This window comes from Sceloporus occidentalis, unplaced genomic scaffold (assembly GCF_023333645.1).
Source record: "Sceloporus occidentalis isolate IW3139 unplaced genomic scaffold, rSceOcc1.0.p SCAF_7, whole genome shotgun sequence".
Lineage (NCBI taxonomy): Eukaryota > Metazoa > Chordata > Lepidosauria > Squamata > Phrynosomatidae > Sceloporus > Sceloporus occidentalis.
In genome coordinates this window covers 24819317-24839425 of record NW_028316987.1, presented here as the reverse complement: position 1 = coordinate 24839425, position 20109 = coordinate 24819317, and the positions used below count along the sequence as shown (strand labels likewise).

Genomic DNA, 20109 nt, shown 5'->3' with positions numbered 1-20109 from the left:
TACAACTGTTTCTGGATACTGTCAGCCCATCACCCTTGGATCTGTAACGATTTCTCATAGGTATCAATACTCTACTTCTATGTACCATCAGTCTTTGCACTGGAGTGATGCACATTCCTTGTGAGGATATGTTGCAGTGATCTAATAAAGCCAGGTACAGATCCCCCCCCCCCAGTCTTACTTGCCTTAAACAAGCTTCTTTTACTATCTTCACTATTAATTCAGCCTTTCCATTGTTTTTTTTTTTTCTTGTGGTGAAATTCCCACTTAGTGCAGAAGAATTTAAACTCTGTTGAGATTTGTTAGGGCCAGTGTCTGTGATCAAAATATCAGAGATCCCATGGCATACAAACTGAGCTTTCAGCTTCCTGATCACTGTACTTCTCTGGGTGTTCTGAAGATAACATGCCTCCCTCACATTGGAGTAAAATAGTCTACTGTGATCATATGCCTCCTGTCCTTGACATTGAACAAGTCAGGTCTACCTTCTCCCATGACTAGGAGGTAATTTCATTAGCATGTTTTTTGCTGTTTGTCACTGGATTAATTGCATACATCACAATGCTCTGTGAATGTTCTCAAATGGGTATCCATGCCTTTCCGGATGATGTATTCTTGTCCTTATCTTAGACATGTTTGTATACCCAGATGTGACTAGCAAGAATTACTTAAATAAAATTAAATGAAAAGTAATAAAATTCTATTCTGTTTATATTTATGAAGACACACCCAACTTAAGGTGGTGGCAGGTTTGGGTGTGCAATGCCGGTACCCTGGTGAGATCAAACTCTTCTACCCAAAAAAGGCTCTGAAGCTGAATGTAAAGTTTAAAAGGGGGGAAATTTAATTTAAAGGACAAAATAAAGAGTTTTCTCCTCCCCAGCTCTAAACAAAAGGTACTTTACAGTTGCAGCAATCTTCAGGTTGTCATCTTTCTGGGTCTGATGGTTTGCTCTCCTCACTCAATGGAGCTGGTGCAGGGTCTTTCAGCTCCTGAACTCCTTTATTTTCTTGCTGATGGTAACTAATTTGGCTGAGGTGTAAGAAATGCCCTTTCCGGCTGTCTGGGTTTGCTTGCCACCAAAAGACAGCTCTCTGCTTGCTCTCAGCAAAAGACTGCTCCCCAACTAAAAACCTCTAGCTACAGCAGAGCATGCTGGCAAACCAAACCTGGAAATAATGCAGGGGAATCCTACAGCTCCTCCAACAAACTAATACAATGAACTTTTCTACACTAAAATAATCTATGGCCTGAACCAAAATAAAAGAAAATGCAGGGGAAAGTTTCAATCAGTCCTGGCAGGACATCACAATATTGATAATCTCTCCATAGATAATAGGGGCAACATCTGATACTTATGCTTTGTCTACTGACCAGCCTGCTGGAATGGTTTAATGGCTTGTAGCACATGATAATGTTAAAGTTGGTAACAAAGACACTGGAATAATTAGATTCCTATAACTTCCATTAACCAAAATGAGAGTGTACACAAGAAATCAGAAGACTAAAATTGGGAAAGGCAGCCATGAAAGAAACTGATAAGATCCTCCAGTGTAAAGTTGTTGCTGCAGTCGCTGTGTGCCTTTGAGTCATTCCCAACTTATAGTGATCCCAAGGCAAATCTCTCACAGGGTTTTGTTCAGTGGTGGTTTGCCTTTGCAAACTGAGGCTGAAAGAGTGAGACTTGCCCAAGGTTACAAATTGGTTTCCATGGCTGGGCAGGGATTTGAACCCTGGTCTCCAGCATCATAGTCCAACACTCAAACCACTACACTGACTTTCTGTTTAAAGATACCGTATATACTCGACCATAAGTTGACCTCTGTAAGTCGAGGGCAAGTTTGGGGGCCAAAATTATGGATTTTGATATGACCCATGGATAAGTTGAGGGTAAAATTTAGGGGCATGTAACAAAGGATCTAAAGGGTGAAGCAAAGGAAAACAATGCCAAAGAAGTTACAAAATTCCAGCAGACGTAACTGTTTATACTCACACTAAAGACTGGATGGATAAGAGATTAGAGGGAGGTCAGTGCCTCCAGGACAGATAGCACTTTTGCCTTTCACCTGGGGATAGTTCCTTTTTTAAAAAATAAGAATTAAAGTACAATACTTACATAGACCTGTTGACTAAGGTTTTTTGGGTCACTTTTTTACTTAAATTTTTAGACGTATGCATGAGTATACACAGTATATCATTAAATTAAGTGTAAAGACATATCATTAAATACAAAAGTCAGAACTGTCAGGGCCTTGGTATTTCCAGTTTCTATGAATAGTTGTGAACAGGAAGAAAATCAACTAGTTTGAAATATGTTTTAGGAGAAGAGTTCTGCAGATGTTTTCTTTTGAGTGCCTTGTTAAGTGGATTAGGATAAATTCAGATTCTCAGTTTGTTTAATGGTTGCTTTAGAACCACTAGGCTGTTGATCCAGTCAGTGGTTTGTTTGTTTTTCCCAACTAGTGGCATGATGTCTTTTCCCTATAAATTTCCCAGAAGGGCCACTGGAACTCTGGTTTTCTTAACCATACTTGCTATCAAACTCTCCCTAGAAGCCAAGATAGCAAAAGGGAGGCTACTTTACGCATATCACATGAAGACATAGTTCATAAGAAAAGATGATAAAGTAAAAAGTGAAGTGTAGTAGAAAAAGAGGAAGATTGCATTATGGATACATGGGCATGCCTGAATCTGTAAAAACTGAGTAGGGTTGCTGGGTATTGGGGCTCTTGGAGTCTTTTGTTAAAGGAGAATATGTCAAAACAGATTTGACAGTTCTAACCTCAGTTTCCTTTAAAAGCATCTAGTGCCTTGGAATGTGTCTCCACACATTGGTAAAATTTTAAGTATATCTTTGTTTTTGCAAGGACCTCCTCTGTCAATAACTGTAAATTTCCAAGAGGTTCTGATTTTGTTGCAATGATTTGTTGTATAGAGCTGACACTTCCCTTCTGATTTTATCATTGTTTGTTAGTAGCATTTGGTGACATTTTAAAATTCTGATCCTGCTAGTTAATAGATTAATTTATATGACATTGTAAGCCTTGTACTGTGTATATCCCATGAGGCTGTGCATTTACCAAGATTATACTGAATCTCTCCTCTTCCCCTTCAGAATCATAGCCCTTTTTCCATTCCTGGTTTCTCTCCTCCTCCCTGTTCTTGACAGAAAGAGTATGACATCCATACTCTGTTTTCCTTTTTCTTTCTTACAACCTGTAACTAGATCAACCTTCCCCAAACTGCAGTCTTTTAGACTATAATCCCAAACAGTTTATCCCAGCATACCTAAAGTTTAATATAATATGAGCTGAAGTCCAAAATATCTGAAAGACATCAAGTTTGGGAAGGCTGAATAAGGTGATTTGAGGATTAAATGCTACCAACCAGCTTTGGTCAGTAATGTTGGGTTCCTGCCTCCCATCCCCTCATTTTAGGAGCAAGATAAATTCTGATATCTCACAAGTCACCTGCTGAGAAGTAATTCCATTAGCTATTCTGGAATCAGTGATTTGACCCTTAATCTCTGTGTTCTTCCTTTGGTGTACTTTGTGAAGCTAATCTTTTTCATTTCTTAAATGTGTACATTAGCAAGTGCTAAGTACATACTTCTCAGACAGACATTTGTCTGCCACCTTCTTTCCACTTCCAATAACACACACATACAAGGCTCCTTTTTTTGGCTGAACACTAAGTCATGGTGACTGTTTAACTAGCAGCTCTTCCTGCTATTGTCTTTGCAAGAAGTTCCTTGTCCCGGTCTTCAGGACTGGGTCTCAGAGTAAAGTTAATAAATTACTTTAGAAGAATAATTAATAAAAATGATATTACCAATAACTGACCTTTGAACTATTTTAAAAGGCAAAATAGAGGAGTAATTAAATCCAGGAGTGTATTATTAAATTCAGTGTTACAATACAATCCACTGGGAAATTCAATTGTGGAGGATTTTTGAAGTTCATCAAGTCCAATGCTGCTCAAGTAATGGTCCACAGATGAGTGTCTGCCTATGAGCCATTAGCTGTTAATCCCCAGGGAGTTTGAATGAAAGAAAGAAACAACTGTACCTGATTGGCACTAATAGGCTCCTGGTCCCTGGCCAAGCAGATACTTGCCAGATGTGTGATGCTGAAGTCTCAACCCCTGCCCAAGTAGACTGCATGTTGTTCAACTGTTTTGGGGTAACTGCTCAAGAAACACAAATATTTAAATTGTGGAAGGGGGAAGCCTATTCCCAAGTCATTTTTACCAGCTGCCTGCCAGCCATGTCACTGTTATAGAACTAGAAGCATCTGTGCCAATGTACACCCTCTGAATACTAGAGCCAGGCAAACTATAATGATCTGTGGCCATAGCCACTCATATACAAAAGGAGTGAGTAAAGAACTGACAGGAATGGGGAGAGGCCAATCTCTGCAATGGTTCACCGAAGTACAGACTTGAACTGGAACTGTATGAAGGGCAGCACAAACAATAATCCAGGTGCAAGTGTGAAAGTAAGTAGTCCAGCAAAGTTTGGACAAGGCAGAACTGTCATACCAGCACCCTACCTAAGGTGGTCATTTGGCCCCTGTCCTGTTGATCATTCTTAGAGCGTCTGAAATGAATATGCAAGTTGTGCAGGGTGAATTGAATGTCTGACAGCAATAGGAACTGATTGGAATTATCCAACCTGGATCTGGGTAGGAGTTCAGTAATACATGTGGCTGCAAAGAATGTCAGCATGAAAGTGGCGTGGAACAACATAATTTTCTCAGGAGCCACATAGAATGCCGTTAACAACTGGAGGAGGTGGGGAAAGATGACCTTTGATATAGGGAGGTGAGAATCCAGAGGTGAGAGTGTCTTCCTTGCCTACCTTCAAGAACCCAACAAACATGGAAGTTGGCCATGGGATCTGGGAAGCCTGCTGCTTTAGAATAAGAGAACAGGGTGGCAAAGTGATCCCTGATTGTGCAGGAAGACAAATCAGACTCCTTTATGTGAAATGCAAATTGACGCACCACACGGGCTATCTGTCCAGCTCGCTCACATTTGTCAGAAAGTTCTGGAAGATTTACAGACTGATGGTAAGCAATGAGAGTTGAAGGGGCAAGAGACAGGAGGATGGCATGTTTGACCTCTATGTGCCAAGGTCCCAGAGATGGGCCAGTATCTCCATGGGATGTGGAATGACCTGTGGTGCCAGTTCCTGCAACTTGTCTAACTGAAAATGGGAGAGGAAATTTTCCAAAGGATCCTGGATTCCAGGCACATGGCAGGATTGGAAAAGTTTGTTACAATTCAAGCATCACAGGAGGAGACACCCCACTATGTTCATGACCCGGGGGGGGGGGGGGATTTTGAACTCTAGGACTTGACAATGTGAACTACTACAGCAGCATCACACCAAAATAAAACTGACATCTTAATAGCACACCACTCAAAGAATGTCCTGAATTGCTCAAAGATGTAGCACAATATAGAATATAACCCATAGGCATAGCCTTGTCATAACAGTAGGCACTCTGAAAGCTCAAGAGATCAAAATCCCCAGGATGAACTGACAGAAGCCAGAATGCAGATTTTATATCACATTTTGCCAGAATTGTTCATATTGCAACCAAGCTGATCCCCTGGAAGTGGTGTAAGTCGTGGGTATAATATCTTGGTACATGACCAGGTTCTTGCATCTCTGTAATTGTGCCTTGAATGCTATTCACATGTAATTGGTCCACCCCATCCTACCAGCCAGTTAATAAACTTCCTTTCCACCGCTGGGTGTTTGAAGTGCTCTGGGTTCCAGGTCCCAAAATAGTAGGGGAAAAGATCTATGTACTCCCTCCTCCAAATGCACTCCTTTTTGGTAAACAATAAGTGGCACACCTGGAGGCAAAGGTACATCCCAATATGAGTTATCTTCAGAAGAGCGCTCTAGGAGAGAAGGAGGTGAAGTAGGTTTGTGTGAAGGAGACGAGTTAGGGAAAGGATAGATCACACTTACCACCATAATTGCTGGTGGAACCGATGCAGGAGAGGGAACAGGAACCAGACCACATTCTGAAGGTGGAAGAGTAGGGGTGACATGCTCCCCACTGCTTGCAGTATACCCTCCCCTTGGGAACCCAACTCCCAAACTTCTGCAGGCTAGGCTGAGGTAGAATGTGTCCCCTGTCACTGAGCTGGCATCTGCTGCCCTGTAGATGCCAGCTCATCTTGAGAATCCTGTGCTCAGTTGATGGAGCAGAGAGATAGAGAACTGGTAGAGACATGTGGTTCAATTGGAGAGGGGAACCTGATCTTTGGTGGGTTGGTACTGCAATGGCACCTCCAACAGAGAATAATTGTGCAGTGAGGACAGCACCAGGTTTAATGATCTTGGCCAGGCCCTGAATGAGCTACTAGAGGTCAGCAATGTCTGGTGGGGTGAATGGTGCAGGAGCAACTAATGCTGGTGAGGGTGCCCTCTGTGCCAGTGTGAGCTGGAGAGTTGACCTCAATCAGTCTGTTTCACTGTTCAGTAGTTCTTACTATCTGAGATGTGTTTTTTTCTGTTTATCCAGAATTATTATTTTTCACTCATTGGCTGTTGCCTGCCACGCAGCACAGAACAGGTTTTATCCATCTTCTGCATAACAGATTTTCAGATATGTGAATACAGCTGTCTCTCTTGATCAATCCTTTTCTTCAGACCAGTCACACACAACTCTTTGAACTCTCCCTTATTTCTAGATCACTCACCATTGTGGTCATTCTCTAAATGGTTTGTAAATGTCCTCCTTAGAATGATATGCAGTACACTCATCCCTCCATATTTGCGGCTTTGATATTTGTGGATTTGATTATTCACAGATTAATATGTTCTCTCTAGGAATATCTAGGTCCTCCAGTGCAACTCTTAACCAAAAGTTGCAATGAAGGACCTAGAGATTCCTAGAGAGAATACTCTGCTAGGCATCTGTAGCTCTTCCAGTGCAGTTCTTTGGTCAGTGTTTGTTGGATGTTAACCACAGAGTTGCACTGGAGGACCTAGGGCTTCCTAGAGAGGTGTCCTCTCAGGTAAAAACATGGTGTTTTTGTTATTTGCAGTTTTTACATATTCATGGGGGTCTTGTGCCCCTAACCCTAGCAAATATGGAGGGACAAGTGTGTTTCAAATCGGGCCTGACCTGCACAGTATAGATTGGAACTATTACTGCATATAATTAGAGACTGTGCATCCATTCATATAGTGTAGGATTTCATTTGCTTTTTAAAATAAGCCACATTATACTGTTGTCTCATGAATATACAATTCATTTTGGGGGAGCTTATGCTGGAGAAATTCTGCATAGGTTGAATCCCTAGTAGTTCTGTTCTATGAAATGTGACATCAAAAATAAACTGACAGGTAAAGAGTGCTCTGCCATTTTTATTGACCTTTCATCCTCTTCTCCTGCTTTCCAAGGATCGCTTTAAAGGTCAGAGAGCTTTGGTGGTCAGGTAAATAGGTTATGTTACAATGTATTTTGCTCAGTACATTTCTCATGTAGTAAGGAGCTGATTGAATTCATTTTATATTGGAATTCTCATTGGATTGAAATTTTTTCATACAAAGCATCTTCTGATGGAGTTTTGAACTGAGAAAAACCTCTACATCAGTGATGGCAAACCTATGGCACACGTGCCAGAGGTGGCACTCATAGCCCTCTCTGTGGGCACATGTGCCATCACCCCAGCACAGAGTTTGCCAGAGTTTGTTACTGGAAAGCCAGAGGGACATGGCACTTTGCAATAAATAAGTGGGTCTTGGGTTGCAGTTTGGGCACTCAGCTTCTAAAAGGTTCACCATCACTGCTCTACATTCTTGTACTCGTAAATAGTAATATAGAAATGGGAAAGTTAGTTGAAAAGGTTTAATGCATTTAGTTAACCATTAGTAACCTAAAAAACTAATTCAATGGCATTTAGATTAGAAGTAGAAATGTTTTAAATTGTAAGTTTATGTTAAAATTGCTATTCAAATTTAACTACCTGCAGCTTACTTAAGAGAATAAAGCTGAAAAATACTATGCATGGCAATACCAGATATTACACTTTGTTTTCATGCCTTTCAGCTAAGTCAGGTTGTCCAATCGATGAAAGACAATGAACCCACAAGATGGGTCAATTTGGAAGTTAGCAAAATAAGCTCAATTGAAGCTACTTGCTTTCATAATCAAACTAAAGGACATAAACCTAAAACACTAACTAACTCTTTTTTTTAATTTAATTCTTTAATCATTTGGAACAAGAGGTTGGGCTATGGGGCTTTTGTTGGTTACTTTTCTGTATAATTATTGTATTGCATTTTAACTCTTTTAACTCTTAATGTGTATATTGATTGTATTTTAATCCATGCTGTAAGCCGCCCTGATTTCTAGAAGGGCGGGATATAAATAAAAATTTTATTATTTATTATTATTATTAACAAATGGAGACATATTTTAACCCTGTGGTGGCGAACCTATGGCACGCATGCCCTCTGCCATGTGAAGCTATTTCTGAGGTCATGCAAAGAGACGAGCAAGTTCATTCATTTATTTAATTTATATGCCACCTTTCTCCCAGAAAGGGAACCAAGGCGGCTCACAAATAAAAACTCTTTAAAAACTTATTACAATAAAACAATTAAAACATTAAATAAAAAACAATATAAAATTACAAACATTAAAATGACTATAAAACCATGATACCCACCCCATATAGCAAACGTATGGAAAGACACTTTAAAATTCAGTATGATGAATCCATTATTTCCTGAAGAAAGCTTATTCAACCTTGCTGTAAAATAATTGCTGCTGAACAGACGGACATCCTTTGCCTTTTTTCTTACCTTTTTCTTGATTGTTTTTATCGTGTTATATGGATGATGTTATGTGTTATATAAATGTTATGTACCAATACCTTTAAAGTTTAAAAGTTCAATAAAAAGGAGAAGAAAAAATACCATGCATGATTGCACCCCTACCTTGTCCCTTTTGGAAAGAGGAAACAAATGCATTAATTTCTGAAAATTCGATTCCTCATCTATCCCACTGGAAACCCTTCTCTTGCTTTCCCTTCTTCGTTCCATTATAATATTATCTTCTTACCTCACCATCTTCCCTACAGTTTTTTTAGGTTACTGAGTCCCAGCAATTCTTATGATTCTATGAAGAACTTTTTTTTTACTGTGAGAGGTGTTCAGCAGTGGAATAGATTTCCTTGGAGGAATTCAAAGATATAGCCATGTTAGTAGGTAGAATCAATATGTAGAGAGATCTTGCAGCACCTTTGAGACTAACTGAAAGAAAGAAATTGGCAGCAAATACTGTATTTTCCAGCGTATAAGATGACTGGGCATATAAGGCGACCCCCAACTTTTCCAGTTAAAATATAGAGTTTGGGATATACACATATAAGACATACCCTTCTTCCAATGCACACCAAATAATTTAAAAAAAAAACACCATCAGATTTGATTTCAATATGGTAATTTTAATTCATATGCTTATGACATGCAGGTCCTTAGCAGGAAACCTTGTTGCATACAAATCCTGCTTGGATTGGTCAGCTCTCCCTGCCTGCGCAGCCCTCCCTATCTCCAAGACTATCAGAGTGGTAGCTGCTTTCAGACGATCGTCGCATATGGTGGGGATGTGGCCATGGCCATTTTTTAGCTCGCCCCACCATATGCGGTGGCTTGGAAGTTTCAGCACCTGCCCTATAAGATGACACCCGGTGTATAAGATGACCCCCGACTTTTGAGAAGATTTTCCTGGGTTAAAAAGTAGTCTTATACGCCAGAAAATACAATACATTTGAGTAAGTAGACTGAGGTCTACGAATGCTCATGCTGCCAATTTATTTCACATTGCCTTGGAGGATGAAGGAGATTTTTAAACAGAGGTTGTTTAGGCATATTTCCAGAGTGCTTTAGTTGTGTAGTCCTACATGGCAGAGACTAGATAGCCCTTGTGGTCCTTTCCAGCTCTATGGTTCCAAAAAGTTTCAGAGCTGAGAACTTCTAAATTCCGTTTTCTGGGACAGATACTGAACCTCTGTCTCCTGTATGATAGAGAATGAAAGAGGGTCATCTAGTGCAAAGAACACCCCCTCCATTTGTATAGTTAATTTAAAATCTTTTAAACTTGGAGTTATCCAAATTGTTACATTATAATAATTAACATACTCTAATCATTAGGATCTTATGACCTTATTCCCTAACCCAAAGGAGGTAACAAATCAAGATGTTTTTCAAAAATTTGAGAGATGCAAGCCTAAAGATACACCTCAGAAAGGTAAACTTTGTTGGCCCTTAGCACGATCTCTTATTTAATTAATAAATAACGTAATCAATAACTTTATGGTTTAAATTGCCAACTTAATTTATTTTAACTAATTAGCCCCTGGCCGCAACCTGACCGTATCAAAAAAGATGCCACAAGAGCTGGAGAATTTAATGTAATGATTTATTATTATTGGTTTCTAAGCCTTTTTCCTGTTCTTCTGCCAAGAATGGTTTTCTACATTTTAATAACAATACAGTGAAATATCAAAAATTACTAGTAAAAGAAATGTTATAAGTTACAACTTGTGTACTCCAATAAGGCCACCTAAAACAAGGCTGTCATGAGGCCTTGTTTGGCAAGATGTTCCAAAGTCCTGTCACCATAGAAACATATTCTGGTATGTGCAGATTCGTGGACACCATATAGAACCTGGAATTTTCCAGAAGATATTATAGGAGATACTGTGTCTGATCAGATATCATCTGTAAATTAGTGAATTAGGGAAAAAAGATGAGGTAACAAGTTCTGTTTTCTGGAAAGAAATTACAGGGTAAAATAGGTAGCTGTTCCCTTTGGATTTTGCGCATGCTTTTCTTTCATTGGCCAGTATTTCAGAAATTAAATTGTTTGTATGTGAAAGAGAAATAAGTGGAGAGGAAGAAGGAAACCCAGTCTCCGAACTCAACTACATCTCCTTCACATTTTTTTGCCCTCATACAGCATACTTTTGACTGTCCTCTTTTTAAAAACACAACACACTGTTCAATCTGGTTCTGTTTTAAAGGCTGCAGTTTATTTCTAAGGGTAATTTTAACAGAGAATTAAGTATATATCATCCATTCCCAACTCATGTCCTTGCATGCCATTTTACTTTTTACAGGAACTTCAGCTGATGTGATTTTACGAACACCTGGGGCAACATTTTTTCGTTGTAATTCTGTTCTGCTAATTCTCTCTTAAATTTATGCTGCCTTCTTAGTATTGATTAACAAATGGAGGCAATAAAATGAAATGTTCTCTACAGCCTATGGCCATGCATACTTAATTTACCACTCTTAAACATGTTTACTTAGAAATAAGTAATATTTAAGTCTGTGGAGCTTCTGCTGAGTATGTTCAGGATTTCTGCCACTCAATATTTAGCCTTAGAGATTCCTAACTTTCTAACATTAAAGCGTAAGAAGTGTGTTTCTGGAAGAGATAAACCATCCATCTGAAGTTTACCTGAGAACTTCATAAGCAAGATGAGATGGAGATAGCTATTCTATTTGTTCTCAATACCTAGATCTGAGACATATGCTGCTTCTGGACATGAAGACTCCTTTTAATTATCACAGGTCAGAGCAGTTAATAAACACATTTATCTTTAAAGTCAGATTTAGTTATTCAGAGCAAACTTACTGAAATCAGTGGGACTTAATATTTGTTACTAATGTATGTCCCATTGATTTCAGTGCTCTTCAGTATGTAAGTCTGGAACAAACGTAATGAAGATGGCAACCATACCATCTTGAAGTGGAGTTAAGTTAGAGCTTAGATGCAACTAGCTATAAGTAGTTAGTTTGCTTTTCCAGTAACAGAAATACAACTACATTATTATTGTTGTAAATGGATGAGAAATAGGTTCATTCTTCATATTTTAATAACTTTCAAAGTTTCCTTTATATTTATAAGGGTATAGCCTCACTAAATAGGAACCTGCATGGCACAGGGGTTTGAGTGTTAGATTATGACCAGGGTTTGCATCCCCATTTGGTCTTGGAAACCCACTGGGTGATCTTGAGCAAGTCACATTTTCTGGCCTGCACCCACCCCTTTTCTCGCTGGATTGGGGCAGGGCAGCCTCACTGGCAGCCTTGTGGCCCCAATTTGCCATTTGTCCGGGCCATAGAGAAGCGGCAAAATGCCACTTCTCCGTGGTGCGGAAAAGGGGTGTCCTTGGTGCTTCATGCCCCCGGACACCCTGGGAGCCATGAGGAGAAAGGCCCCCCCCCTTTCTCCTCAGGATCGTTCCTGTGGCCATGTGGTTGCCGTGGGAACAGTCCGCTCCCAAAAGGAGCTCTGTTTCAGAGCTCCTTTCCGCACTGCTGGAAAGGCGCGACAAGCGCCCTCCAGCGGCACAAAGACGTCACACATGCACCATGCAGTTTGGACACAATGCATGTTCGACGTCTCTGATGCGTGTGACATGTGGGCAGGGCCTCGCAATCATGGCAGCCCCCACACGTACTGGCATTAGGGAGCGTGCGGTTGGTGCACGCTCCCTAACCCTAGTATCAATGCAAGTACGCCGTTTTATGGCGGTCTGTACCGCACCATTGTTTTTTCTGCTATCTCTTCTTGTGGCTTCTCCAGTGAAAGAAAGCAGAAACAGCAGTGCAACTTCAACTTGCCAGCCATATCCTGGCAAAACTCACAAAGCTTAAGCAGTGTCCCAAGTTTGAAAGCTTCTTTTTTGCTGCTACTTCTCCATTGCTGCCATTACTGCTAAGTTTCCAATTGCTATTCCTAGTTGCTAAGGGAGTGAACATGTATGTGGAGGTGAAGAGTGGGAGACACCACCACACAAAGCAATCAGTGAAGCTGTGGGGTGATTTTAAGGGAACCCGAAAAGAAGTTTCTTGCAACCCTCATCCCCACCATGGTCCTAAAGGCCACTGGCTCCCCTTGTCTTTCTTGCGCACCAATACTTCAACTGAAAGCTTCCCTAATGCCCCCTTTTCCTCTCATCCCCCCCCCCCCCCCAGATCTTTCTACCATCCTGTTATAGATGGTCTATTGGTTTCAATATAAGGTTAGCCTGAAATACAGCAACATGTGCTCCAGGTTAATGGAAAGCAATTAGTTCATTCTAACCAGAACTTGCTTGCTCAGAAGACCAAATGAGGGCAAGTCAGAAGGGCTCGGTGGAAGTAGCGTCCCAGACTTAAACATATATGGTGAACATAGTCTGTGTCACCTTAACTTAAACTACAGTATTCTTCTCATACATGAAAATAGCTTCAATTCATGGTTTGCAAAATTCATGTTTATGTTGACCTTTCTGTTTGTTATACATATTCCATTGACATTTGACTTCTATGGTAAAGCACATGGGGTTTTTATCCAGGCCAAATGAGGAACAATGACCTGGTGTTCCTAAAAGGATGGCCAACTTTTAAATTGCTAATGTAAGTTTACTGACCCGCAAAAAACAGCCATCTACATTGTAAATTTAATGAGCTCATTACAACATTAGATGGGTTCAGTTGTGGCCATTAAGTGTGTGGCAAAGAAAAAAAAGAACACTGAGAGAGGTTAGAATAAATTAAGTACTAACCAGGTAATTTTTCAAAAAGAAAAAAAAATTAAATGTGAGACTTTCCAGCCCTTCTTTAACCTTAGTGAGTGCAGAATAACTTGTACATTTATGCAGCACTTAGTGAGGGCTGAATGACTTGCTTGGGACATATAGTTGTAGGCTTCAGTGGTTAAAGCATTACAAATATACAGATCACTTGCTTAGATGCATCAATATCTTTTACTCTTTCATATCTTTCTTAGGTTATTTCTGGTGTGACTTCTGAAAAAGATTTTTCCCTTCTTGATTAGAATAGTTTCTGGCTGAGCCCATCTGGGACAAAACAGTATGAAAAATGGACTGCAGGTAGTCAGATCTAGACCCTGATCTATAGCTGCTGCCCCTATGATTCCCACACTCTTCACACAGAGAAGAGGGAAGGAGTTGGGCCTTTTTCACTTGTGACCCTGTATTGTGGAACTCCATCCCAAGGAGTATACATTTTCCTCATCTCTGCTAACGTTTAAATGGACTTTCAAAATCCATTTATATCAATATCCTTTTAGTTAAGATGCTGCACTGAACATTTGTAACATTGCTTTAAAGTTAACTTTTTATATTGCTTTTGATTTTAAAGTATACATCTTAGATTACTGTTTTTATGTGTTGCTGGCTTTTGGAAAATGTTAACTGCTGTTTTAACATGACTGGATTATATTATTTTACTTTTTAAAAAATAAAATGTAAGTTGATTTAGAGAAGGTTTGACCCTTAAAAAAAACAACAAGATCTTTTTTATTTCAGCCACTACTGCAAAAGGGGGGAAAGCCCATAAAGTTGTTGTGGGGTTTTTGTGTTACATTTTACTTGCCATAGAGAGAAAAAACCTAAAGACTTTTGTTTATGATGATGTGCTGAATAAGTAATTAAAATTTGGGGACATTGTGAAAAAGCTGTTAATATGTCTTTCTTATGTGTAACATAACATTTTTAAGAAGCTAGAGTTTAGCTACCAATGCTAAAACCAGATCTATCCACTTGAAATATATTCCTTTCTTACCAGTTACTTTAAATAACCATTCTCCTTCACTAATCTAAGAGAAGAACAAGAAGTTTTAACCTATACTGTATTGGCATTGTGTGCACAGATTTATTTATTTATTTATAACATACTATATATACATTTCCACTATAAGTTCTTCAGGATTCAAAATTAAAACATTATGTAAAATAAAAGCTGCATAAATTAAGACAGGTATAAAAAATAGGTAAAACATGAAACAAACAAGATGTGAGGAATAAACAGCTGGTAAAATAACAGGCAGTGACCAAAGCTCAAGTACAACAATTTATACAAAATGCCTAAACTATGAAGGAATACATGAGATGTCATGTATTGATTTTATTTTCACCTAGACAAGTCCCATCCACTTACAGCCATAACATTAGATGTGTAAAATTCTCTTAACAGCAGAAAGAGAATTTTAAATAAGTAATGTGATCTTTACATTATGTACTTTCTGCATTTCATTCCTCTCTTGACATCATTCTTTTCCATTGCCGCACTTATGTGCATATATTCCTGTAGATCAAGACAACATTTCATACATGTGATTAATTAGACTTCATGAAAGCTTATGCCATAAAAAAGGCTGTTTTTAAAGTCTGACATGTCACATACTGGAGAAAACTGACCTACTTTGCAATGTCTGTAGAAATGTGTACATTGATGTGTATATTAGGAAAAGGTGTGAGTTCATTAGGAAAATGTCTCTTTCAGTATAGATAGCCTTATCTGCTTAAAATATAAATATGTCAAAAAATTAAAATAGGATTGCTCAATTTCAATCAATCTTTATTTATGGCCAATAAATAAAGACCCGTTGAGGCATACAGTAACTTTGGGCTGGTACAGACCAGCCCTTTCCGACGCCCCCGTCACGTGCTAGGGCAATGATGGCGAACCTATGGCACGCGTGCCAGAGGTGGCACTCAGAGCCCTCTCTGTGGGCACATGTGCCATTGTCCCAGCACAGAGTTTGCCAGAGTTTGCCAGGACAATAAGTGGGTTTTGGGTTGCAGTTTGGGCACTTGGCCTCTAAAAGGCTCACCATCACTGTGCTAGGGTCATCTCGGGGCGGCACTTCCAGATGCCCCTCAACCCTAGCACATGATGAGGGCGTCAAAATGGCAGTGCCCTGTACACATAGGCGACTCCATTGTTACACAAGTTGCACTTGTTATGCTACAGCTGCAGCATAAAAAGAACTTGCTTTTCACGGGTTCTTTTTACTCCGCCGGGAAGCCGCACAGTTGGTGGCTGTGACTTCCCTGCAGAGAGAAACAGGCGCCGGCAAGTCGCCTTTTTCAGCACTCTGTATTGTGCCTTAGATCACATAAATTGAAAGGTTGCATAACGCATAAACCAATATGGCTCAATATAGTTTAAAGCACAAGGAGAAAGCACAGAAGTTCTTCAGTACTCATTAACCACAATCTACTGGAAAATTATTTGCACCAGCACAAGATTAATGGGAGCGACACTTGCCCAAATCATGCTTATTTCAGTAGGCCTTGTGTAGGATAATTTTCTGGTTGACCATGCCCATAAGTTAGCTCTAGGTACCTTCAATTCGGAATAGCTAGATCTTGAGCAGTAATAGCACAACAATTTTTCACTGGGCTTTTGTCAACATAAAACAGTGATTCTCAACCAGTAACATATATACCATAGCTAGGGGAATTATTTGTGTGTGTTTGTGAAAAATTATGGTGCTTGGCTGGCAGGGATAGATAGAGCAAAGGGGTGGGCATGACTGACCCCCTGCACATTAACCCCTCCCTACTGGATCCCCGAATGAGATCAAGAGCAAGTTTCCATTGGCGTTACTCTGATAAAACTTGGTGTTTTGAAAAAGAAACAGGGAAAAACTGGGTTAAGGTTAGAAAAAACTGGTGCAAGTGTGAACAACCCCTTTTTAAATTGGTTTGCAAACTGGTTTATAACATAGTGTGAACAGCCCCTTAGTTGCTCTAACAAAATGATTGATGTGACATATGAAACGAATGGCTGAAAAACAATGCCCTAGAGAAGTAGGGCTACATCAAGCAGTGGCAGTAAAGATAAACTTTCCACTATGAATGTATACCACAATATGATTTTTCCAATTGTGAGATTGCCAGTGTATCTTGTTGATATAAAGATTCCTTCACACATTTATGTGCAAGCTAGAAGCAAGTTTTTGATTCTAACTAAACCATTTTGTTCCTTAACAGTTTTCCATCTGTCCCATAAAGTTACCAGTGTGGTTCCAGAGAGTGTTCTGCTGATTGTCCTTGGCCTTTGTCTGGGTGGCATCGTGTATGCAGCTGACCATATCGCCTCCTTCACTCTTACACCAAATGTGTTTTTCTTCTACCTGCTTCCACCCATCGTCTTAGATGCAGGATACTTCATGCCAAACCGACTCTTCTTTGGCAACTTGGGCACAATTCTCCTCTACGCTGTGATTGGAACCATCTGGAATGCTGCTGCCACTGGCCTTTCTCTGTATGGAGTCTATCTCAGTGGAATAATGGGTAAGGCTGTTTACTTGTTGCAAAAGGCTCATTGCTCACCCCCAATTTGGCCAGCAAAGTTGTCAGGGAGATCTTTCCACATCAGGTGTTCTATAGGTCTAATATGGCTGCTCCAGCACCAGCAAGGGAAGCTGTTTTGACAAATATGCTGAGTGTACCACTTATATGAATTCAATGGCAGGTTGACTCCTTTATATGTAGTTTTCTTATGACCCCATATCTTACTCAATGGCCTCCATGTCAATAGCAAAATGGATCTTCCTCAGGCTTTAATCTGAATAGTAAATGTGTTTTCCAAACTGCTGAAAATTGCTTTGGAGATAGGGATCAGGATCTCAGGTAGTTCCTTTAAAATTCAGATTAAAACTTGAATTCACTGCCCCACTGACACATAAGCCTCCCCCCCCCCCAACTTCACTACTGGACTGTAAATTTTGTTGTTCTTGTTGTAAATTGCTGTCAAGTCCACTATGGCCCACATCACAAACGTATGATGGATCATGGAGTGAACCAAATAATTCCAGAAGAAAAGCAGTTTGTGCTCTATAGATTATAGCAAACCCTTTGATTGCATAGATCACAAAAAACTATGGAATGCTCTTAAAGAAATGGGAGTGTCACTACATTTGACAGTCCTGATGAGAAATCTGGACTTAGGACAAGAGGCTACTGCTAGAACAGAATATGGAGAAACAGAATTGGCAAGGGGATCAGGCAAGGGTGCATTCTATCACCCTATCTGTTCAACTAGTATGTATATCATACAAAGAGCAGGTTTAGACATGGAAGATGTGTCATTGATAGGGTCAGCATGAGTTGAGGTTGACTCGAAGGCAGTTAACAACAACAAACAACACTGATATATGATGACCCTATGATTAAGAGACCTCTAAGTCACCCGGATATCAACAGCCCTGCTCAGGTCTTGCAAACTCAGGGCTGTGGTTTCCTTGATTGAGTCTATCCACCTGTTATATGGTTTTCCTTTTTTCCTGCTGTCTTCTACCTTACCAAGCATCTTACCAAGCATTATTGTCTTTTCTAGTGAATCATGCCTTCTCATAATACATCCAAATCAGTTTCTTCTATGGAGTCTTGATTTGCTCTTGGATCTGTTTATTTGTCTTTTTGGCAAGAAGCTGATGTCAGGATAGAATACAGAGAAACAGAGTGATTTCAAATTAGCAAAAGACTCAGGCAAGATTGCATTTTATCACCCTCTCTGTTTAACATGTGTTCCAAAAGCATCATAAGGAGGATTAGATTCAGAATGAGATGTGGAAAATGGAGGAAGGAACGTCAATCATCTAAAATATTCAGATGACACGATACTACTAACATAAAATACCAAAGACTTGGAAACATTATGGAAGAAAGCCAAGGAAGGAAATGCAAATCATGTATACACTTGAACATTTTTTTAAAAATGACCACAGAGCATTTAGATAACTTTAAAGTAGATGATGAAGACATTGAAATAAAACATTTTCCATACCACTCAATCATTAATCAGAGTGGAGACTACAGTCAAGAAATCATAGAAAATTTGAACTTGGAAGGACAGCTATAAAGGAACTAAACACAATTCTGAAATGTGAAAATGTATCACTGAATACTAAAATTAGGATCATACAAGCCATTGTATTTCCCATCTCTATATATAGGTGTGAAAGCTGTACAGTGAATAAAGCTGGTAGGAAGAAAATCAACTCATTTGAATCGTAAAATTGTAGAGTTGGAAAAGACCACAAGGGCCATCCAGCCTCTGTTTAAAGCCCTCCAAAGAAAGAGACTCCCCCATACTCCTAGGGAGTGTGTTCCACTGCCAAGTTCCATGGTTTCCAGACTCTTCACCATTTTAGTCACCCTCTTTTGGACACTCTCCAGCTTCTCAACATCCTTTTTGAATTATGGTGCTCAGAACGGGACAGAGTATTCTACGTGAGGCCTGACCAAAGCAGAATAGAGTGGCACTATTACTTCCTTGATCTAGACACTATACAGTGGAGCCTTTCCTTATGGGGGGGATCTGTTCTGGACCTCCCCCCATGTAAGGCAAATTCTGCGTACGCTCGAGCCCCATTCAATAGAATGGGGCTCGTGGCGGTGCGCATGCGCTACGGGCACGCACACCATTCATTCAATTGCAGCACGGCTTCTATTGATTCAGCCTGGAATTGCATTGGCCTTTTTAGCTACTACATCTCACTATTGACTCATGTTCAACATGTGGTCTACTAGGACTTCTAGATCCCTTTTACATGTACTGTTTGGTGTTAAGACAGGTGTCCCTCATCCTATATCTATGTGTTTCATTTTTCCTCCTATGTGCAGTACCTTACATTTCTCCATGTTGAAATTCATTTTGTTAGCTTTGGCCCAGTTTTCTGATCTATTCAGGTCATTTTGAATTTTGTTTTCCTCCTCTGGGGTATTAGCCACTCCTCCTAATTTGATGTCATCTGCAAATTTGATAAGCATGCCCCCTATTCCTTAATCCAGGTTGTTGATAAAGATATTGACTAGCATTGGCCCAAGACAGGACCCTGTGGCACCCAACTGATCACTTCTCTCCAGGATGAAGAGGAGCCATTGCTGAGCACTCTTTGGGTTCAGCTGAAGATGTGGTGCTTGATACCTTGGAATAACTAATGCCAGGATGACTAGACTGAGACTGTTGTATTTTGGCCATATAATGAGAAAACAGAATTTACTAGAAAATACGATAATGCTTTCTAAGGTGGAAGGCAAGAAGAAGAGAGTAAGACCACACTCTAGAGGGATAGACTCAATCAAGGAAGAAAAAGCAATGAATCTTCAAGTCCTAAACAGGGCTGCAGAGGATAGGGTAAATTGGAGGTCTCTCATTCATGGGGTTGCCATGGGTCAAAGTCAACATGAAGGCAGCTAATGACAACATAGCTTCCAGTAGTTTTCATATTTACAGTTGTAGGAAAGATTTAAGATGGACAAAAAGA

At 39.9% G+C, this 20109-nt stretch overlaps 1 protein-coding gene across 1 annotated transcript in view; it reads left to right on the top strand.

Annotated features, from left to right (window-relative positions):
* The window catches only part of SLC9A3 (solute carrier family 9 member A3), a 71537-nt gene that overhangs the window by 14795 nt on the left and 36633 nt on the right, over positions 1–20109 (top strand). Inside the window, exon 2 of the mRNA XM_089531258.1 lies at positions 16829–17131. Within this exon, the coding sequence (XP_089387384.1) occupies positions 16829–17131 (303 nt within the window). The remainder of the gene's footprint in view (positions 1–16828; positions 17132–20109) is intronic.